Genomic DNA, 22,086 nt, shown 5'->3' with positions numbered 1-22,086 from the left:
GCATAAAAGCGTCAATACAATCTCTATTTAGCAATGGTGATGTATTTAATCAATATATTGAATATGTTAATCACATATATCAGCTGGTGCTTCGAGATCAGTCCCATTATCCAAAGCACTTGATACCGTCTCCCTTTTTTTTTCCAAAAACACGAAAAAAAAAGAGTATGAAATCAAACAATGAAACAAAGAAGTAAAATGAAGAAGTAAATTCAAAATGTAGAATAGTAAAATAAAAAAAAGAAACACTATAAACAACCAAGCGAGATTTGGTTGCACACATGAGTTGTAGACTAAGTTGGTAAAAAAGTGAGAGTATCAAGATGTTGAAATAAGTTTTGTGAGTTTTTGTTACAAGGTTCTTTTGTTTTTGCCGGCTAATACCGGCAAAACATTTCTTGACACGCAGTGCCGTTTTTATTCTAACTTGCAATTATTAAAGAAAAGTAAATGTTTGAGATCAGTTAAAGATTGAAAGGTACAGGCTACAAAGGTATGCACAGCTTCTCCCTTCCTTTGATCCTCCCCACAACCAACCTTTGCAAAAGAGTGTATTTAATTCCCTCTTTGACACATATAGACACTTATACTCTCACACACACCTACACAACTACACACTCTTTCACACACACACACACAGACACACACACACTCTCTCTTTCTTGAATCGGTTTGGCCTTGAAACCTTTCCACCGTCATGTTTCTACCCCTTTTTCTTTTATTAAATAGTTTTATATCGAATTTTGTTTTTCATTTTAATTTTGCAGCTACACAAAAGGTTTATATCCGAAACATACACCATTTCTTCACCCCCTCCCTATTTGTTAATTTAAGATAAAATGATCGCAATTTAAACCCGCACAATCAACATTTATAAGGCATTCTTCGACAGGACCACATGGACATCACCATATATTCCAATCACTTATCAAATGATATGCCAGGAACCAACCATGTACTTCTCAGTTCAATTAAACCAGGAGGTCATTTTTTTTTAATTCTTTTTTCTTTTTCTGATTCACATAACTAAACTGTTTTTTTTTCTTTCTAAAGCCCTTAGCGGAAAACTTAGAACCCGCTAACCTTTTTAAGTAAAAATCGTTCGGGTTTCGGTAGACTGTACTGTAGAAATTTGGGGTCACGAGGATTACAAATCATTGTGCATCTCTTTGTCTCAGTCTCTCTCAGTCTCTCTCAGTCTTCCTGTCTGTCACACACTTTTTCTCGGTCCAGGCGTTTTTCTTTTTTCTCACCCACAATTAGCCCCTTGTGCATCCTTCTAATACCGATCCGTTGAAATTACAAAAAAAAAAAAAAAAAGAAATTTTTTAATAAATTTATGAATAAAATTATAAATAAAATTATAAATAAAATTATAAATAAGAATGAATAAAAAAAAAAGACCAAGAGAAGAACATGCATTTATTTGTTTCCCATACTAATGATCTTCCAATTGTATTCTCGAATCATCTAGAACAGGAGTTGACTTTTTCTTTTTTTTTTTTTATAAATTTCCCCCGCTTTTTATCTTTCTTTCTGCTTTATTTTTGTTTTTTGTTTCTAGTTTTTTTGAGTTTTTATCAAAAAAAGAGTTATGATCATATAAAACATCAATTGTTTTCTTTACATTTTGTTTTCTTGTTTCGTTTTGCTTTGCTTTGCTTTGCTTGACTTGTTCCTAGTTTTGTGGAGAATTGTATGCTATTGTTCCCCTCAATGTAATGAGTGATGAGCCAATCTCCGCTGCATCTACCTCCAGCAGCAGACCCCACTTTCAGTTTACATATGAATCCGATACGGTGTTGCTAGACTCAATTCTCGAGAACTTGGAAGGGTTGTTCACTAGAGGATCGAAATTAAGGACTTGGGAGACGGTCTTGTTACATTTCAACCTGGCGTTTGGGTCAAACATTGTTCAGAGCAGAACTATAAAACAACGGTTTCAAGCATTAAAGAAAAGCTTAGAAACTCGTTTTGAGCAAGAAGAAAGAAATTCATCTGAGAGTTTTGTATTAAATGAGAATGAGACAAAAATGAAGGAGATTCTTGATTTTTTACTTAGTATGAAACAGCAGCGACGGCAAAAAATACAAGAGGAATCTAATAACAATTCAATTAAGTTAAATGAGCTAGGTTCGAGCCGACAGGATAAACGAGTTGATTTGCAACAACAACAACAGCACCAACAGCAGCACCATCAGCACCAACACCAACACCAACTGGTGAACACATTTATTTCGGCTCAACTGAGTAAAGAGCAAATATCTTTTCCGACATCTGCAACCGAGTCTTTTGAAAGTTTTCAAAGTTTAGAATCATTACAAGCCAACGAACTCGGCCAAGCACTGAAGAGGTACCAGATAAGTAATGCAGATATGCAGTTATCTCATGCATCTAATACGTTGCCTCAAACTTTTTTTGACCAATTCCCAACTCTTTATCGGGCACATCAACCACTACATCAACAACCTACACACATCCAACAATTCCACTCATCAAATGCAGAGCTGAGAAGGTACAAGTCCGAAGTGGAATTGGACTATGCTCATCATGCAAATATTCATGAAAACCTTCGACGGCACAATCTGGATCCTTTGCCACGAATGCAACACGAACATTTAGCCCACCATCTTACCGCGCAATCGCTTTTAAATCAAATTCTAGTTCTTCAAAATCAAGCTGAAAAACAGCTTGAAGAGGTGAGATTTGAATTGGCACGAAGACAAGAAGAGTCTTCCTCACAGCTCCAATACTTTACCGAATTGGTTAATTCAATTGTGGAGCAAATACCGGAAAGTGAGGATGAAAACCCATTACTGAATACGACTTGACACATTTCTTTTTTTTTCCTCTTTTTCTTGTCGTTTTCTTTATCGCGCTAATCAAGTTATATACATATACTGTTATACATCTTGTTTATTATTACTGGTTTCTTTTTTTTATCAATTCAATTCATTTAATTTTTCTTCTTTTGATTCTATTGTATTCTTAATTTGTTGATGTTATTTTCGTACCGCCCCCCCTTTTTTCCCCTAGCAGGATTTGGTGCAACATGTATTTTATTCTTTAGAGTTGAAAACATCATTATCTTTCTTCCTCCTTATTCTTTGCACATCTCTATATGCACAAACACACATATACATATATACACACCTACACAACGCTCTTTATTTTTTTTCGTACATCGATCTTGTTTCGTAAGTTACACAAAACTGAAAATATAATAAAATAAATTCAAAGAAAACGGTGTGCAACGTTTCTTTTTTGTTTTCATTTTATAGTTTTTGACAGAAGTAAGAGAAATCAAACATCAAATAATAAAAAAAAAGAAGAACTTGAATACATGGAGTCCACAATTCTATCAGCGGATAGAACTAAAAATGTAAAAAGCTTTTTAGTTTTCATGTATTCTGCCTCAGAAACTATTCAAGGTTTTTTTCATACTTCAACTTTTTTTGTTTTTTTGAGAATTTGTTTTCATTATTCGTTTCACATATTTTACGTTCACTTATCATTATTGCTATTTCTTTATTTTCTTTTCTTTTATTTTATATTATATTATTTTCTCTGTTCAAAGAGTTTTTCAAGAGCCAGCGTTCAAGCTAGATCCCCTTGCATAATCTCGGTTATAAGAAGTTTGCAACATCTGTTTGACTATACATGCCGAGAGAATAGATTTTTTAAAAAAGGACACATTCTATTTATTCTATATAGAACAAATGGAACAAAAAAAATAAGTGAGAAAAAAAAAATGGAACAAAAAGAAACACTTGATTGCAAAAGAGAAAATTCAATTACAGTTCTTGTAATCATTACAATTGAGATAGGGGAAACGCGATATGTCAAGACTATTACCACAGCGGCACTAAAACCGTGTATTTTCCATGCTGTGATTGCAATGTCTTTTGCGACCAGCTAAATTCTTTCTTTCTTTGTTTCTTTTTTTTTTTAAAAAAAATTTACACAGTTGGAGCAAAAATATTATGCATGCAACGCAAAGGGGAATACGGTGTTTTTTATTTTGTTTTGCTTAGCGGCTGTCTCTTAAATTTCATTAAAATCACGAATAATTTCAATGGATGCTTCCATAGACAAAAATTTAATATTCCAATATAGGAGAGAGGCGCAAGCAAGATAGGAGAACTGAGAACTGAGAACTGAGAACTGAGAAGAGCTAAAGAAACGGTAATAAAAAAGAAGGAAAGAGAATTTCTTTTCCTCCTCTTTATTCCCACCCGCCCAAGAAACAACAAGAAACATTAAAGAAAACAACAAAAAGAACAATTGTCTTCCAGTTTAGCTGTATCTTTAAAAAAAACCCGCGGCAATTGCTCTTTCCACAGTGTTTAATATTGGGTTAATAGCGCTAAAGTTCCACTGATGTATTCATTTATTGCAAATGGTTAGGGGCCCCGCGAAAGGAGACCTTTTCCACACGAAAAAAGAAAAGAAAAGAAAAAAAAGGAGTAAAACGATCTTCACGCAAGAGAAGATTCCAGAGCATTCTTATGAAATTCTTTTGAGTCTTAATTGGAATTGTGTGGAGAATGTGAAATCATCATCAGAACTTTCCCCACCTTCACACTGTAAGTGAAAATTTTATTTCTTCTTCTTCTTCTTCCTCTTATTTTTATACATCTCGGCTAATGCACGTCACACATTACATTTTGCTTTCAAACGGCTATGGTTTGGTTCATCAGTATCTCATCTTTGGCTCTACTTTGCAATTCTTAATTTTTTTTGTGCATATTACGTAGAATGTTTTTTTTTTGGGCCTTTTACTGATTGACTAACACCACATTACATACTCACCTATTCGTACAGAATTTAGGAATCTATTTACTCTATGTCATTTTCTTCATTTTTTTTTCTCAACTCAACTTCATCTACTTACAGAAAAGAAAGTATGAGAATAAATATATAAACACCTTATACGCGTTAAATTTAAACATCCTAAAACAAAGATGCTTGTTGGTTGTCATTTACTTTTATTCTTTCAGAGATACGCATAATAAATCCATGCTATCGTAAATTGTCGCGGATGTTGCAGCAGTAAAATAAATGGCGCGCCTTCTCAAAAAAAAGAAAAAAAAAAAAGAAATAAGGGACCAGTCCAATAGAGGTTTAGACGCATTGCATATGTATATATTCCGAGGTAATTTTTTTCCAACTCCTTTTTCAACCACTTCACACTTTGATTCACCAGTTTCTTTCTCTTTCTTTCTTTCTTTCTTTCGTTCATTCATCAATTATTTTATTTGTTTTTTTTTGGCTCTTGCTCTAATATATGTCTCAAATGTAATGGATTTCCATGGAAGAGTGAACTTTAAATTATCAAAGATATAAAACGATGTAGAAATACCTACAAATAGCAAAACAAACTTTTGCAGGAAGAAAAAGCATATAACGGGGAAACCACCACTGTAGGAACATCGAGAACTTATAATGAGCAACAACACGTCTGGTCCATTACCACGAAGAAGCAACTTTCAATTCACATTTGAATACGATAATCATCTTCTTAGTCTTATAGATAAATTCAAATCAGATATATTCACGCAAGGGAACAAAATCAGGACCTGGGAAAGAGTCTTGCTTGAGTTTAATGAATTAACCAATGCAAACATTGTGCAGACTAGGACAATTAATCAACGATTTCAGCTATTGAAAAAAAATTTTGAGAGCCGGCTTAAACATGATGGAAATAATGAAGATACTTTTAACGAAAATGAAACAATTTTGAAAAGGATTATGGAATTTATGTATGAAAGTGGACTCCTTAGTGAATCATTGTTTCACAAAATATCAGATGAAGACAAGGCAAACAACACTCTTCCTCTACAACAACAACAGCCAAACAAGAAAACAAAAGAAAATGAAAAGAATGAAAAGAGCGGGAAGGGAAGGGAGAAACAAGGGACAGCAAAGATGAGTCCTTTAACAGTTACTGCAAACAAAACTTCTTTTCTTGACGAACCAGCTACAAACACATCAGCAAACCATGCTGTTTCACCGCCACTTGTAGGACAGTCAGCTCATAGTGGTAAAATGGATGAGTATACGCGCTCTTCTGTAGCTACTGGAAATACTCTGCAACATATACAACCAAATGCATTTGGTGGCTCTAGTAGTGATACAATATCATACTTTACTGAACTTCAAGAACAGAATCCTGCACCACGAGGCTCAAATCTCAATAGGTTTTGGAATTCAGATTTGGAAACCTCAGGTAAGAGCATTGCTCATGGTGAATTTTGCCCTTTAGCCATAGATTTGTCCAATTGCAAGTCAGTACCAAGCATGGCCACATCACAAAGATATGATCGGAACTTGTGGCCGCATTATCTGGAACCTATAATTTCGACATACACACAACCGCAATCACAATCACAATCAGAACCGCAATCACAACCGCAATTGCAATCGCAACCAGAACCACATAAGTCCAACGCAGCCCAGCCTAGAGACTTGCCAATTACTGTTGAGAATTTGCTTCAACAGATAGTTAAACTTCAGGAGCAATGCGAGAACCAATTTAACATTATCAATGGTGAAATCAGCCGATTAGCAGAAAGAAATACCCAACAATTTGGAGAGCTTACAGAACTTGTGAATTTGATTATTAGTCAGATCCCTTCAATTTATGAACCACCAGCTCCACAAAGTTCAAGTCAGACAAAATATGGTGATGGTGCATATGAGAATCGTTCATAACAATTCTTCATTCTTTTATTAGAATAAAGACCAACATTACTCTCAATTAATACTCATCCATCCTTTTATAAAAATTTATATATACATATACATGTACTTATATATACATACATCATTCATCAGTCATTTTCAGAATGCCTTGATTTAATATACCTCCATCTTTTTTTTCTTTTCCCCTCTCAGCATACTTTCTTCCAAATAATAGAACCAAGAGCTTTTCATACAATTTAAATAAATATCCCGCAGCAACAAGTAAACCTCCGCATATGGTACCTAATCTGGCTACGAATTGGAAAAACGGAATTCGTTTTTCTCTAATCGTCAATTTTATAGGCTCAAACTCGTACCTGAAATAAATCCCAGGAACGCCTTGGGGTCGGTTGCTAATCTCGTCTAGTTTGATTACATGATGGTTTTCAGTTAAAGAGTATTGATTTGTATCCACTTCCAAACCCAATTTTTCATACAATGTTGGCACCACTTGGGCATTGTAAATATAAGCCTGTAACTTTTCTTCAGTAACTTTTCCTGTGGCATCGAGTGGATTATTCAAAAATGGGAAAAATTCTCCATAAGAAAACTCTTGAATAACATGTGTAAAGTTCAATGCTGCAAGCGGAACGTGCAGTCTATCACTATAACCAAACCCTTTGCCAGTAATTCTGAAATCGCCTTTAACTTGATTTACTGGAATTGAGCCAAAAATATGACATGCCGGTGCTCCCTCATTGATTCTTTGTCCACCTTGCCTAAACTCAGCTCTCAAACTTTCCTGCATCACTTCGTCCAAATCAGGAGTCTCGTGGAAATCATTTGGGTTGTTGATCTTGAAATTTTGCGGAATAAAAAAATGGATCCCTTCAAAGTTTAACGTTTCTCCAGCTAAGAATCGATCTCGAGTAATGTCTTCGACATTGGTATGGATAAATTCACAAGGCATTGCAACAATCATATCCACGTTGATTGATAAATCAGATCGCACAACCCTATCAACCTCAAATTGTCTATCGACATATCCTCCAATAAAGCCACCAACCTCAACCCAGAGAATAAGCAAACCGAAAAAGTAAGTTAAAAGTGTTGAAAGCCCACCTCTTTCAGACCTTACTTGGTGCTGGGGATCAACTTTGGGGAATGCATCAAACGTCTTGACCCGTTTCGAAAGGGAACTCATTTGATTGTTTTAATTTTGTTCTCTTTGTTGTGGTTGTGGTTGCTGTTGTGATTGCTTTTGTCGTTGTGGTTGCCGTTGTGGTTGCCGTTGTGGTTGCTGTTGTTGTTGTGGTTTGTAACTATTTATGACTGTCTCGAACAGGATGAATGCATATAATCAGAACAACACAATTAAAGCTTAGAGTTTTGTTGTCCCTAGCTCGCTTTTATCATACACGCATTCTCTCTCTATTTCATTTCATATTAATGATATTTTTTATTTATTTCTTTTTTTTTTCCTTTTCTTTTTTTTTTTTTGAATCTTGAAATTCTTTTACTTTGTAGAACATAAATCCGTGCGCTGCGGAACTATGCATATTACAAGATAACACACATCAATGTTTCAACTCGCCACTGTCTCGAGATGACTTTTATAAGCACCTTTGAGTATGGCCCTATCTACCAAATGATCATTACTTCTCATGACACCATCCAAAGAGTATTTTGAAGACTTTAGGATCCAGGAATTGGAATCCTGTGCAGCGATATATGATAACTTTGTCGTTGACGCTTGTAAATTTCAAGGCTCAATAAGCATCCCCATCGAAACTACTTCAACAGTTTTAAATCTTGTGAGTCGCACTAATGGAAAAGAGACTATAGTGTCTTCACGAAATGTTCATTATCTACACCCTATAGAGTTGAAAGTTTCATTAGTTGATGGTTACCCAGAACAGAATCCGCCACTTCTTGAGCTCCATTGGCCTGACTTGAGTGATAAAGAAGATGATATTTGCCGAGACCTTTTACAGATATGGCAAGACTACAAGGACCAAGTTGTGTTTAGTATGCTTGACCACATTTTTCATAGTTTGGAAAACTATATCCCCAATAGTATTAATGTTACTGAACTTGACGAATATCTTGCATTGGTTGACAATGACCGAAAGTGTTTACAAGCAAAGTTTGACTGCACAACTTTTACTTGTGAGATATGCCAGTCGGATTTAAAGGGTGCACATTGCACAAGATTAGAAGATTGCCAACATGTGTTTTGCAATGAGTGCTTAAGAGACTATTTCGCATCTCACATCACTGAGGGAAGTATTGATAAAGTACACTGTCCAAACTTTGAGTGTACTAAAAAATACATAAAGACGAAAGAAGAGGTGCTCAAGCTCGAGACTTGGATGATGAATAATGAAAACGAAAAAGTGAGTGATATTGTAAAGACTTTACTAATACCACCCATTCCACCAACAGTATTGGAAAGTTTGTTAAGTAAAGATCTTGTTGAACGATATCTGACACTATTCAAAAATGCACAATATGAATTAATAGGCCGACTTCTTCCAAACAGATTAGTAAAGTGTCCCAGAATTGGTTGCGAAGAATCTATATTCAGAGAAGAATTGAATGAACGGCTTGTTGTCTGTGCAAAGTGTCGGTATGCGTTTTGCAACGATTGTCGTATGTCATACCATGCTAGATTCAAGCCATGTAAAAAAACGGCTGAAAATGCACCATATGGTGGTATACCAGTAGAAGATTTAGAAACATACAATTCTTTGCCTCAAGGCTCAAACGAGAGGAAGATTCTCAATGCTAAGTTTGGTATGAAAAGGATCCTTAAGGCAGTCGAGGAGTTTGAAATGGATCAGCTCTTTGAGAGTTTGATCAAGCAGGGAGGTGATATTAGGAAATGTCCCAGTTGTGAAGCGGTTATAGAAAAGACCGAAGGATGCAACAGGATGAAATGCAGCGAATGTCTAACGTGCTTTTGTTTCCATTGCGGGAGCCAAATTGAAAACCATTATGGCCATTTTACTGATCCCACATCTCCTTGTTATAAGCTCTTGTTCTTTGGAATGCCTGGTACAGAGGATTGAATAGTCAGAGACAAAGAAAAACTAGATGAAAACTCAAATAATAAAAATAGTAAAATAAACCAAAAAAAAAAAATAACAATAATAATTATTTAAAACCTATGAGACCCCAAGTACACATTTCTTGAACATAATACTATCTCTCAAGCTCAAAAATAATATAAAGTAGGCTTGATGCGGCAGCCATCATTCTTTTTTCCTATTTTTCTTTTCCAATAAAATTTTCAAATTATCCGTTTATTGAGGGACCCTCTTTTTTAATCCAACAACAACAACAATAAGAATAATTATATGAATAATAATAAGAATAATAAGAACAATTATATGAATAATAATAAGAATAATAAGAATAATAAAGATAAGGGTATATAATAGCTTTGAATTCCTTTCGCGCGTCATGTATTTGCACCATTTGACACAAAAATGATAATTATTTTTTTACTTTTTTTCTTTTGTTTTCCTTCCATCAAAAGACTGGGAAATATTGCACTTGATCACAAAACTATCAGTTCCTCCTCCCTTTCCCTCCCCCGGCACGTCCCCCACATATTGTAGATCTTCATAGATATCAAAGTTATAAAACTTTCAACCTTTCAAGCCATAAAGCTCCACACCTCACATTGCTCATCAGAGGTAATACATAATACATATTGCTCTATACAGATACATCAGCGGTTGGGACAATAAAATAGTAAAAGGCAATAGAAAGTGATAGAATTTCCAATAGATGGATACCCAGAGAAAAGAAAGATTTAAACGGAGCCGTAATGGTTGCCAGCTTTGCAAGAAAATGAAAATTAAATGCAGCGAGACAAAGCCGCGATGTCAGTATTGCGTAAAACGCAATGTCGAGTGTGATTACTCTTTGAAGTTAGTATGGGGAGGACGACCATACAAGAGTAGGAGAAAAATCCGAGCGGTTGAAGAAAATAATTCGGAATCATCGTTGAACTTTGGTAGAGCTCAAATAGGAGAAACACAAGAGCCTATTTGGAATATTGATACACCTATAAGCACATACTCACTGAGCGATACAACCGCAACACCTTCATTATTGGTGCAAAAACAGGGACAAGGTAATGAATATCAAAACATGATAACAAAGAAAAGTCCACAACTAGGGATGTCTAGGTTGGAAAAGACATTTGATAGGTTGACAGCGGGAGAAATGAGCTTGCAGCTAGGTAATGTTAATATCTTGCAAGAGTATATACTGAATACGGATCTAGCTTCCGTGAAATCAGAAGTGGAGAAAAGCCTGGATTCGTATTCTGAGGATTTAGCCACGACCGAAGCATACTTGGCCCGACCTCAATCCAACTTTATCTCGGATCCCATATCTATGATCCGCTCTCGCCGACCTTATATTCTAGATGTGAATGCAAGCGATGATGATCACGAAGAAGAAGAAGAAGAAGATGATGATGAAGACGAAAAAAAAGAATACGAAAACGGTGGTCAACACCAATTATCAGTACATGGACAGCAAAGCTTGCACCTGAACTTGCACCTGAACCTGCCACTGCATTTACTGCTGCATCAATCAAAAATGTTTATAAATATCCCCCGCTCACTTCAGCCATTGCCATCCTTGCTACTTGAAGTGCCGTATTATAGAAACTTGATGCATTTTTGGGTCAATCATGCGTCAGAGCATCTCGTTCCAGCACCTCCTAAAATGTATGGCGAAAACCCATTCAAGGTATTGTTGTCGCAAATGGCTATGGTATACCCTTCAGTTTTAACTACATTGTTGGCATTTGCAGCAAAAATGAGATCGCTGCTAATAGGAGTAGAGTATCTACCAGTGGACGTGATTGATTTATTACTAGCGCGGTCATGCTCGGAATTAATCAATTTGCTCGAAAACGAGTCTACCTCCACGTCAGATGAAGCATTAGCTACGGCATTGTTGTTATCTTGTTACGAGATATTCGATTCCAAAGATTTCAGTAGGCACCGTATTCACACCATGGGTGCCAGGCAAATTGTAATGGCAAGATCCTTAAAACCTCTTGGAAAGAGTCCGCTCACGGGAAGTGACAAAAATGTTCCATTTTTCTTGCTAAGATGGTTTGTTTACATGGATGTCATTGGCGCTTTGTCCGCAACACAAAAATCGGAAGCCTACTTGCCAGCACAAGGTGATATTGAGATATATGAACCAGTTAGCACTTTGTCAAATGTGTCGCGCTCGTACCAAGAAAGCAGTTCCTTCAAGATTGACCCGTTGATGGGCTTCGAACTCAAGTTGTTAACATCTTTTGCTCAAATAACCGTGCTTGCTCGCAAAGCTGAAGCTTTTATCAGTCAATTCCGTTCCCAAACAACCGATAAAATAGCTCTTCCGGCTGATCTTGTTTCTGAGGCTTTGAGCCTCAAGGATGTTTTGCACAACCTGTGTTTAGAAGAGAACAATCTTATAATTGAGTCTCAGAACGAGTCAAACTCAGCGGAATATCAATCGATGGAAATACTAAAGTGTACAAATACTTTATTTTCCATCACGGGCATTATTCACCTATATAGAAGAGTACTTCAGGTTCCTAGAGACTCGCCGCTTGTGCAGAATCTAGCTTACACAATAGGTAAGTTGGGAATGGATATGGTCCCTCCCACTTCGACTACAGGTACATGTTGTATTTTCTGTTTTTTTACAGCTGCTTGTGAAACCCTAGACCCTAGCTTGCAAATTCATTTTGAGTATCGGTTCCGTGCAATGAGCGAGAAAGGAAACATAAATGCGAAAAAGGGTCTCACAATTATGAGACAATGTTGGGCAAGTGGTGATGATTGGATCGAGGCAGCAAGGAGATATAATATAGACTTTGCTCTATTCTAGTGAATACCAACTGAGCAAAGAAATTAAAATGAAAAAAAAAAAGGATAATAAGAATAAAAAAAAATGTTTCATTGAATTCCGGGTCATTTCATACAGAGTGTTTTAATTTGATGCAATTGTTTTCTCAAAACGTTTTCCTTTTTTTCTTTAACCTTTAACCTTTCTCTTTTCTCCTTCTTCTTTTATTCTTTTATCCCTTTTTTTCCCCTTTCCAATTCATTTATTTGTTCAATTTGACTAATTTGATTTGCTTTTATGTAACTTCACATTTTTCGTGTCGCGAGGGAAAAACTCGCTTCGCGTCTGTAGTTTTTCGAAACAGATCATCACCTTTTTCTCTGAGTCCTTTAGTACCTCACAATTACAATTATATATACATTTGCATTTAAATTCAGCTTAGAAAAAGGAAAAGAAAAAGAAAAAGAAAAAGAAAACAAAAACAATAGCACACATATGGCATATCAACATGAGCAACAGTGGACAGCCACCTTTTGATGAAAAGGAATACAATAGTTTAATCTCCTTGATTAATCGCTCTTTAGATGGTGGAAGCGAGAGCGGCATCCATGAGTTAGCCTTGCAGAAATGCCACGAGTATCTCTTACGGTACACCAATGATATCCACTGGTTTTGTAATGAAAAGCTCTATCCTATCTCGATCTATTCGTTGATTCTATTTTCTTTTCCAAATAATGCATTGAGTCCTAGCTTGCGACCGTATATGGCCAAAAGCTTGACTGCATGCAACAAATGTTTGCTAAATTACAATACAGGAAAGGCCGAATTAAGGCTAAATTTTGCCACTATAAAGAAAATACCTATTGCAAATGTTCAGCAGTTTATGGAAGTTATCAATAACTGGGAATTAGAGATTTTGGTACCAATTTTGGAGGAAGTATACAATAAAGTTCAAAGCGGTGGAAGCAACGAGCTAAATGCAAAACAAGTACAAGTATGCATTAATTGGTGTCTCGGTAATCCTCAAATTGTGAGATCACATTCTTCAGTAAAGGAAAAGTTTGGCGTGCTTATCACTCTGCTATTGAGAGTCGGCTCAACAAATTTATTTCCCAAAGAACTTTTACCTGGGTTGTGGTATCTCTTACTTGAGGGTAACAGTGACGCAGATCATAAATTGTGGGCGCAAAAATGGCTCCAACAACTTCAACAGGATCAAGTGGTTTATAGCGAAACATCATTAAGTGAAGCTTTTATTTTGGAGTTTTCTGTCCATTTGTACCGGATTGAGGACCCTACATTTTATAGCGACCATAATGCTGTAAAGTTCTGGGAAGCATTCAACACTGTGATTGATTTCATCGACAATGAAGCGTTGGAGAAACGATTGAATGCCCCAAGTGATATCGAAGTCATGAGCCAATACAAAAATTTGCGATTTTACCCCGTAATGAGAACATTGGCCAACAGTTTGATGTCTGAGATTAATGGCCCTCTCCCCATTATGCTCAAAACATTTGCAAAAATTTTACAACGATTAAAGAATACTTTTTGGAAGGTAAATTTCAAGAATGACCCAATAGAGTTGTCTCAAAGAATACTCCAGAATCCATTTTTTTTCTCACATATAGAGAAATGTACTATTGAAAATGACACTACTCCTACTACCAACATAACCAATATAGTCAACGAAAAATTTGATCAAGGTCAATGGCTTTTAAATGATTTGGTTTCTTGGATTCCACAAATGATTGCGTCTGTTGACATCATTCAAAGACAACCACTTTCTAAAAAATTTAGCTCTTTTCTTTTGAGATTTTCAAGCTCAAATAAATTAGACTATATTGAACGTGATTCTTATCTCCAGAACATGGGGTTTAAACTTTTGAACAATCAGTTCAGTTTCAAAGACAACGAGGACAATAACAGCGAGAATAGCGTCGAGTTGCTCAAATTCAGATCTATCCGTGCTGATATCGATGAAGAAAGCGAGAAATTACTACTGTTAGCCATGAGGAACTTTTCGCATGAAAACAACTATGCTACATTACTTGTGTCAAAGTGTATTCGATATGACCTTTCCATCTTGGTGCAAAATACTTTACTTTTGACTGATGACAAAAAGCCCATGTTATTCGATACATTTCCCATACTTTGGAACCATCTTCATCGACTGAAGTTGAGTTCAAATCTCGCTTTGTCACAAGAGATTATAAAATGCTTCAAAAACATTAGACTGATCATTCTGTTTCGTCCTGTAAAAGATACTGTTGAAAAGCCGGATATTACAAAAGTCAAAGTGCATCATAATGATTCTGTCACTGCTGTGATTAAATATGTTAACCTGATCCTTGGTAATATTAGTTTAACATCACCACAAAACCTTAAACTTATCTTGTCTGATCAAAATTGTTTAAACTCGTTGTGGTCATGTGTGTTTGCCCCACTTTCAAGTCAGCCTGCTTTAGATTTTATGAATGAAGTTTACGACGGTACTGGCCGGTTGGAACTAATACAGGAAGGTTTAAAACATAATCCAAAGGGGTTTTTGACAGCTATCAATGTTAACTTAAAGGAGCTCACTACTCTCAAGATCTACGAGCCGAGCCCGAAAACTGTAAGGATTCTCATGGATGTAATAAAGGCAATTGCCGATCCATTAAATCCAGTTCTACTATCGCCGGGTATGGCATCGGCACACGACGAAGTGAAACAATTTTGGAGTCAAGCGCTTCTCTTTTTGGTGATGATTTACGAACAAGCCATTATTTGGGCTGGAAGATATCATATGCACGAGCTTGTTGAATTCACTAGGGACACTTTGGACTTGAGTCATTTAATGTTGGAGTCATTTCGACTTTTTGCAGATGGACTCAGTGTGTATGAGGGCAAAGACTGCGCACGACAGTTATTTCTGGACTTTATGGGTGCTTTTGGCTCCATGACTTTGTGGTTGCGTCTTGGTGATGTTGCATTACTCAATTCCTGTGTCGAATTAGTCATGAAGGTCCTAGATCTAGCTGGTGAGCAACAATTCGGAATCGAAGATGCAATAATTGAAAAGTTAACGAAATTTGGAGTCAAGTTTAAAAGATTCAATAACAAGTTGTCAGAGTCTCAACGAACACAAATTTTGTCAAAAGTAAGAGAGTGTAACCCGCATTTGGTTGATCAGATTGTGGATGAGGCAAATCGTGCTAAGGAAAAGAAATCTTTTGAGAAGGATGGCGAAAGAGCCACTTCAAAAAGAATTGGTTCCCCACAAGGTAACATAATTGATTTAACAAAGGAAGAAAATTCTTTGCAATCAAACAGACATTTGATCAAATTTGCCGAAGGAGATATTGGCTCCAAGAACTTCAAGCAACCCACTAGTCAATATAACTATGGTTCCGATCCTGATAGCACAACTGTAAAAAGAGTTGGTAAACAGCAAACTTTGGGTAGATTTGCTCGAATTCTTAGTGAGCCTCCTGCTGCACCCCCATCATCTCTTCCTGCAAAAGGTACGAATAGCTTAGACATGATTCGAAAAGATTTGAAGTTGGCCAGGACAGCTCCTACCAAACCAGACAAGACCCCCGCACCACCTCGTCCGGCAGGATTTAATACTAAAAAAGCTCCACCTGTGATTGGTCGTTCACTCAACACAATAAGACATGCAAGAAAAGTAGAATCAGATTCTTCTGATGAGGATGAAGATAATGTTGATGTAAGCGATCTTTTTGTGGACAAGAAGAAGAAAGTCAAAGTTACCGAGGTTGATCTCCATGGAAGAGTTGTGTCTTCTTCTTCTTCTTCTTCTGCTTCTTCTTCTCATAAAAGATCTGCTGCAGATGAGGAGAAATTGGAAAAAGAAAGAATGGCTAAGCGATTAAATGTCAACTTGAAACCGTTATACCTCAATGTTTTGAAATGGAACTATAATTCGAAGAGCGAATTCCCTAGTGAGGATAGGTCAATGTATGAGAAGGTAAAAAACTCGTATGATAAAGTCAAGGATTACGTCAAAGCTATGGAACCTTTGCTTATGCTAGAGTGCTGGCAAGCAATTCAATCGGCTAAAGATACAATTAAAGAGACTCCCTTTGAGTTGGTGGTTGGAAGCAGAACTAGTATTGATGGCTTTTTTGATGTATTTACCTCGATGAGTAAAAAGACAATTGAAGATAGAAAACTTATTGCTTCAGATCTTATTGTTTTGGGATGCACTAATGATGCAACGATTTTGCGTCCTGAAGAACAGAGAAATTACCTAAAAGCACCAAACACGTTAACCTGTTTGGCAAAAGTTACTCTGATAAAGTCTGCTGGTCCTGAGCTTGCTGATGTTACCGTGCGGGTATACCCTAGTGGCCCATTGATTGGTGCACTTACTCCAAAAACATCCATTATTGGAATGAAAGTGATGCAAATGGTAACCGTTGAAAGAGAATTTTCTTCTTTGCGAGGCTTGGAATACTATGATTTGTCGGATGCGATTATTGCCGCGAAGCCAAATCCACCAATTGAGGTGAATGATGCGGAAATCGAACAAATGTATAAAATTTATGATGTGAACAAATCTCAGGCACGAGCAATTAAGGGAACTTACGAAAGTGATGGCTTTTTCTTGATCCAAGGACCACCAGGAACAGGAAAAACAAAAACCATTTTGGGTATAGTTGGCTACGCACTTTCACATAAAGAGAGTGATAAGATTATTGAATTGCCCCAAAAACCGGCGGCAAAGCCTTCCAAAGGTGGTAAAATATTAATTTGTGCGCCAAGTAATGCTGCTGTTGATGAGTTGGTTCTTCGTCTTCGAAATGGAGTAAAGAACTCGAAAGGCGAGCATATGGATCTTAAAGTAGTTAGACTTGGACGAAGTGATGCCATAAATGCAGCTGTACGAGATTTGACTTTAGAAGAATTAGTGGACAAAGAGTTGCAAAGCAAGCAACAAGAAGATGTTATTATTGATCCCGGCATCCGAGCTGAACATACAAAGAAGGTCAAAGAAAGAGATCAGATCAAGACTCGACTTAGCACGGAGAGCCTTAGTTCTAAAGAGATTGACAAGCTTGAGACTAGGTTACGAGAAGTGAATAAAGAGCGAAGCGATTTGGCCAAAAAATTGGATGAACAAAGAGAGCGTGCATCAATTGCTTATAGAAGCAGAGAAATAGGTAGACGTACAATTCAAACCAAAATCTTGGATGACGCTCAAGTTCTTTGTGCGACTTTATCTGGGTCAGCGCATGAATTGATTTCAAGCTTATCGGTCAAATTTGATCAGGTCATTATCGATGAAGCATGTCAGTGTCTAGAACTTTCGGCAATCATTCCTCTCAGGTATGGGTGTCGCAAGTGTATTATGGTGGGAGATCCAAATCAATTGCCACCAACTGTTTTGTCACAAGCCGCTAGTTCGTTCAACTATGAGCAAAGTCTTTTTGTGCGTATGCAAACAAACTACCCTGATTCAGTTTATCTTTTGAACGTGCAGTACCGTATGCATCCCCAAATATCCCAATTTCCAAGTGCTGAATTTTACCAGTCAAAGTTGAAGGACGGGCCCAACATGGAGGAAAAGAACAAGAGACCCTGGCATAGTATCAAGCCATTGTCGCCGTACCGATTCTTTGACATTGCTAGTAGGCATACAAAGAATGAATTGACAAGGTCTCTTTTCAATTTAGAGGAGGCTCGAATTTGTCTTCAATTGGTTCAGAAACTCATTACTTTAATTCCTCAACAGGCCTTTGCTGGTAAGGTTGGTATTATTTCACCATATAAAGAGCAAATACGGACTATTAAAGATGTGTTTGTTAGGGAGTACGGAAAAATAATTCTCAATGAGATTGACTTCAACACTGTTGATGGATTTCAAGGCCAAGAGAAAGAAATAATTATCATGTCGTGTGTCAGAGCAAGTGCCGACGGAAATGTGGGTTTTTTGAGTGATGTCCGACGTATGAATGTGGCTCTTACGCGTGCTCGAACTACCTTGTGGATTTTGGGTAATCGTGAATCTTTACTGAGAAATAAAGTCTGGAACAGGTTGCTAAAAGATGCAGAGCAAAGAAATGCTGTTACTAACGCATCTCCAGGGTTTTTGAGCAGCAAGAACGAAATAACCAGTATTGCCACTAGCACTGGAGCTGGAACTACCTCCACAAAAACAATTCCGCCAAAGCTGGAAGGTGCACCAAGCAAAAGACTATCGAACGATTCCCTGGTTGACAAATTTGATTTAAAGAGACAAAGAAAACTGGCTGAAACTTTTAATACGGTTCACGAGCAAAATTCTAGTTCTGCTTATTCCGGGAAGAGAAAGTTGGATAAGTCAGTTGAAAAGAATATTTTGAAACAAGATTCACTCCCACTCTCCACAACCAATGCAACTACGCATCCTAGTAGGCTTCCCTTTCATGTAAACAATGGTACTGTTCAACAAGCCAAGAATACTCAGGGTCTTCCTGCAAAACCCACAAAAATGAGTAAACCTATGCAGGAACAACCACCATCAAAATCTACGACCGAGCCAAAAAAGGCTGATATACCAAGACCAACATCATCTGGTACATTACCAAAGAGACCAGTGGGTCCTACTTCCTCTGGTGTTATCAGACCACCAAAACCAAAGCCAACTAGTAGTATCTTTATACCAAGAAATAAGCGAAAGTAAACATGTTTGAAGTATAATTCAGGAGAAAAATATAAATAAAAGTAATGAAAAAAAATAGAGGAAAAAATGTGGGTAAGCATGTAATACTATAAACTAAACAAATATATTAGCATCAAGGATTTTTTGTGTTTATTATGCTTCAAAGTTGTTATTGATATTTTTCGCATCTTTCGCATCTTTCGCATCATTGTTGTTTTCTACATTTTTGTGGATTAATTGTAACGCTTTCCTCACTGCTTGAACTTCGTTTTCTAGTAGATCGTTCACAACCATTTTTGCAAAACGATAATCATGGAGCTGTCTTTGTTGTTGTTGTTGTTGTTGTTGCAGATGCAACGGTAGAATATCTGGATTTGCGAGATCTCTCTGTCGGGTTGTCAAGGTTTCAAGCGTCCTTTTCAAACTCCCTTGAATTTTTCTCGTAAGAGAAGTGGTATATGTCTTACTGGTTTCGTTTTCGTATGGTAATGCAATCAGTTTCTCCAAGTCTTCTTCCAGTCGTAAAATATGACGCAGGAGCTCCTCCCATGCGAGTGCATTTTCATGGAAAGCTGCAGCTGCGCGAGAAGATTCCAAAATTTGCGAGTCAAGAGCTTGCGCTTGTCGATGTAGGAACTCCAAAACTCGGTTCAAATCCGTCTGTTCAATTGTCATTCCATCTTCTACATGTATAGAAGTTTGCATGCTAGCCGGTAGGGTAGAGGGTGTCGTATTTCTGTGGCTGATAAGCTTTTGTAATTGGGTCTTGATAGCAGATGAGCTATTAACTCCTTTAGCATAACCACGTTCGTATGCGTCTTTGGAAGCAATATCATAATGGGAAGATTGGGCTCTGTTTTGCTTTGTCGCTAAATCTAGATCGGAACCTGTCTCTGTTTTGTTTGCATCCTCTAAATTATTTGGGTTACGTGGTACTAACATATTACCTTGAGAAGTACTTTCCTGTGACATTGTTGATTTTACATCAATTTTTCTAAATTTCTGTAATCCAAACTCAATCGGTACCACTTTTGTATTCATTAAATGTATTATACCTTCCTTTGTATACCCCATGCTTGCTAGATAATCGAAAAGTGCACGCTTACCTTTGCCCTCAATATCCTGGAGCTGATCAACAAGCACTGATGTTCGACTTTGAATAACGCTCAGTGTATAGTCTATCTCCTTCGATATGATGGCTTTTTTCTCTTTTAGTCTTGCAATCCTTAATTCTAGATCTTCTATCTCATTGTCAATCTTGTTAGATTCGTTCACCAAAGAAGCTAGCTTAGCACCTTGCTTGGTTTTATCGCTCAGGGTTCTGTTGATTTTGTTCAAGAGTTTTTCTCTAGCCATGCTCCAACACTTGAATGTAGATTCACTATTGATGACATCGGAATGCTGTTTTTCATAAATCTCGTTAAGTGATAAGAAACATTGAGAGACCTCCAATAAATATTTACGAGCAGATTCCCTCAACAGAGGAACATCACCACGTCCAGAGCTCAAGTATTCGCCATGCAAACTGACAGTTTTCCTTATGTTATCTTTTAAAAAAGCAATTTTTCTAGAAAGATGCTCTATCAGATCCGTGTTAGCGCGTGTCCATTCCAAGCTTGCTAACATGTTCAAAACGTCTGACGGTGGCAATTGACCTTCAAAACTTGTGATGGAATCCGCTTCCAAGAATTCATTATCAAATGATCCAGAAATCAGTTTTTCGATCGCATTTTGAGAAGAGCTGGTCAATTTAGATTTGACTATACCTTCATTGCTCGAAATAAACTCTTCGGGGTTATAATCATCGGCATCTTCATCTATATCCTCCATTTTAGTCACAGTTTCATTTGACTGCATCGGTTGTTCATTGCCATCTTTATTCAAAGTCTGGATACTTTTACCACTCAGTGTTGACGCCAAATCAATTGAATCATAAAGACTGCTCTTGATCATACTCAGGGGAGCGGTCCGTTCAATTTGTAAATAGCCTTATCAATTGTGTTCTTTTTAGAATTTTGTGTTTATTCCTTTTCTATAAATAAATAAAATAAAATAAAATAATAAAACAATAAAACAAAATAAAATAAAATTAAAATTAAAAAAGAGTATGGGCTTAAACCGAGGAAATACACAATTCTTATCATATAATTGCCTAAATAATTAGCATGGGATTCCTTGTTTGAAAAAAAGAGTGTCAATTAGTGAGTACGTGATTGTATTATATACGGTGTTACAAGTTCCGTAATCACTACTACGATACAATCAAGATAATAGTGGGTTTGTGTGAAGGATCAAAAAAGAATATAAATTTGCCAGTATCAAACTTACTTATCAGTCAGTTTATAGAGAAAAATGTAGTATTTGTGAGATATAGACAAACTCATAAATAGACGTGCTAGACACCAAAAAAATGAAACATGTATATATATATATATATATAATTGAGGAGGTGTATCCGATTAATTAATCAAGCAAAAGAAGTGCAACTAATCGTTCAAACGAACAACCAAATGCATATGCCTTAGCCCTTATAGTTCAGAAGCAACAGAGTATTGTTAATAGCTTCGTCTTGCTTTTCTTTAATAAGATTGTTTGCAAAAGAAAAACAAAAAAAGGAAAAAAAAGGTTTACTTTGTCATTTCGGTCACTATGTCTTAAGCACCTCTTTGATCACGTGCAATAAAAAAGCAATAGCAAACGCGGCAGTTATGATTAATGATACTCAGACGCGTGAAGAAATATATACATATATATATATATATAGATCTATATGTGTAGATGTGTGTGCGTGTATGTATGTATGTATGAATATATATATCTACATATATTTATAAACATTTGCCCTCATCACTTATTGATAGAAAACAACAAAGACTCTCATTCGA

General features: G+C 36.6%; 6 protein-coding genes across 6 annotated transcripts; 4 read left to right on the top strand and 2 right to left on the bottom strand. All coding sequences in view use genetic code 12, as the record gives it.

Moving 5' to 3' along the window:
• Positions 1-1,721: 1,721 nt before the first annotated feature.
• PVL30_003740 (uncharacterized protein) lies at positions 1,722-2,831 on the top strand (the record flags this gene model as incomplete). Its single annotated transcript, XM_001526298.1, has 1 exon — positions 1,722-2,831. The coding sequence occupies one exon, from the start codon at positions 1,722-1,724 to the stop codon at positions 2,829-2,831; it is 1,110 nt and encodes a 369-aa protein (XP_001526348.2).
• Positions 2,832-5,445: 2,614 nt separating this feature from the next.
• Positions 5,446-6,714, top strand: PVL30_003739 (uncharacterized protein; the record flags this gene model as incomplete). The annotated part of the gene is made up of 1 exon (XM_001526296.1): positions 5,446-6,714. One exon carries the CDS (start codon positions 5,446-5,448, stop codon positions 6,712-6,714), a length of 1,269 nt encoding a protein of 422 aa, XP_001526346.2.
• Positions 6,715-6,826: 112 nt separating this feature from the next.
• On the bottom strand, positions 6,827-7,888 carry PVL30_003738 (uncharacterized protein; the record flags this gene model as incomplete). Its single annotated transcript, XM_001526295.1, has 1 exon — positions 6,827-7,888. One exon carries the CDS (start codon positions 7,886-7,888, stop codon positions 6,827-6,829), a length of 1,062 nt encoding a protein of 353 aa, XP_001526345.2.
• A 460-nt stretch (positions 7,889-8,348) lies between these two features.
• On the top strand, positions 8,349-9,755 carry PVL30_003737 (uncharacterized protein; the record flags this gene model as incomplete). The annotated part of the gene is made up of 1 exon (XM_001526294.1): positions 8,349-9,755. The coding sequence occupies one exon, from the start codon at positions 8,349-8,351 to the stop codon at positions 9,753-9,755; it is 1,407 nt and encodes a 468-aa protein (XP_001526344.2).
• Positions 9,756-10,542: 787 nt separating this feature from the next.
• On the top strand, positions 10,543-12,594 carry PVL30_003736 (uncharacterized protein; the record flags this gene model as incomplete). The annotated part of the gene is made up of 1 exon (XM_001526293.2): positions 10,543-12,594. One exon carries the CDS (start codon positions 10,543-10,545, stop codon positions 12,592-12,594), a length of 2,052 nt encoding a protein of 683 aa, XP_001526343.2.
• A 6,760-nt stretch (positions 12,595-19,354) lies between these two features.
• On the bottom strand, positions 19,355-21,154 carry PVL30_003735 (uncharacterized protein; the record flags this gene model as incomplete). The annotated part of the gene is made up of 1 exon (XM_001526291.1): positions 19,355-21,154. One exon carries the CDS (start codon positions 21,152-21,154, stop codon positions 19,355-19,357), a length of 1,800 nt encoding a protein of 599 aa, XP_001526341.2.
• Positions 21,155-22,086: the final 932 nt, after the last annotated feature.

This window comes from Lodderomyces elongisporus, chromosome 4, assembly GCF_030384665.1.
Source record: "Lodderomyces elongisporus chromosome 4, complete sequence".
Classification (NCBI taxonomy): domain Eukaryota; kingdom Fungi; phylum Ascomycota; class Pichiomycetes; order Serinales; family Debaryomycetaceae; genus Lodderomyces; species Lodderomyces elongisporus.
This window is presented reverse-complemented; position numbering and strand designations above follow the sequence as displayed.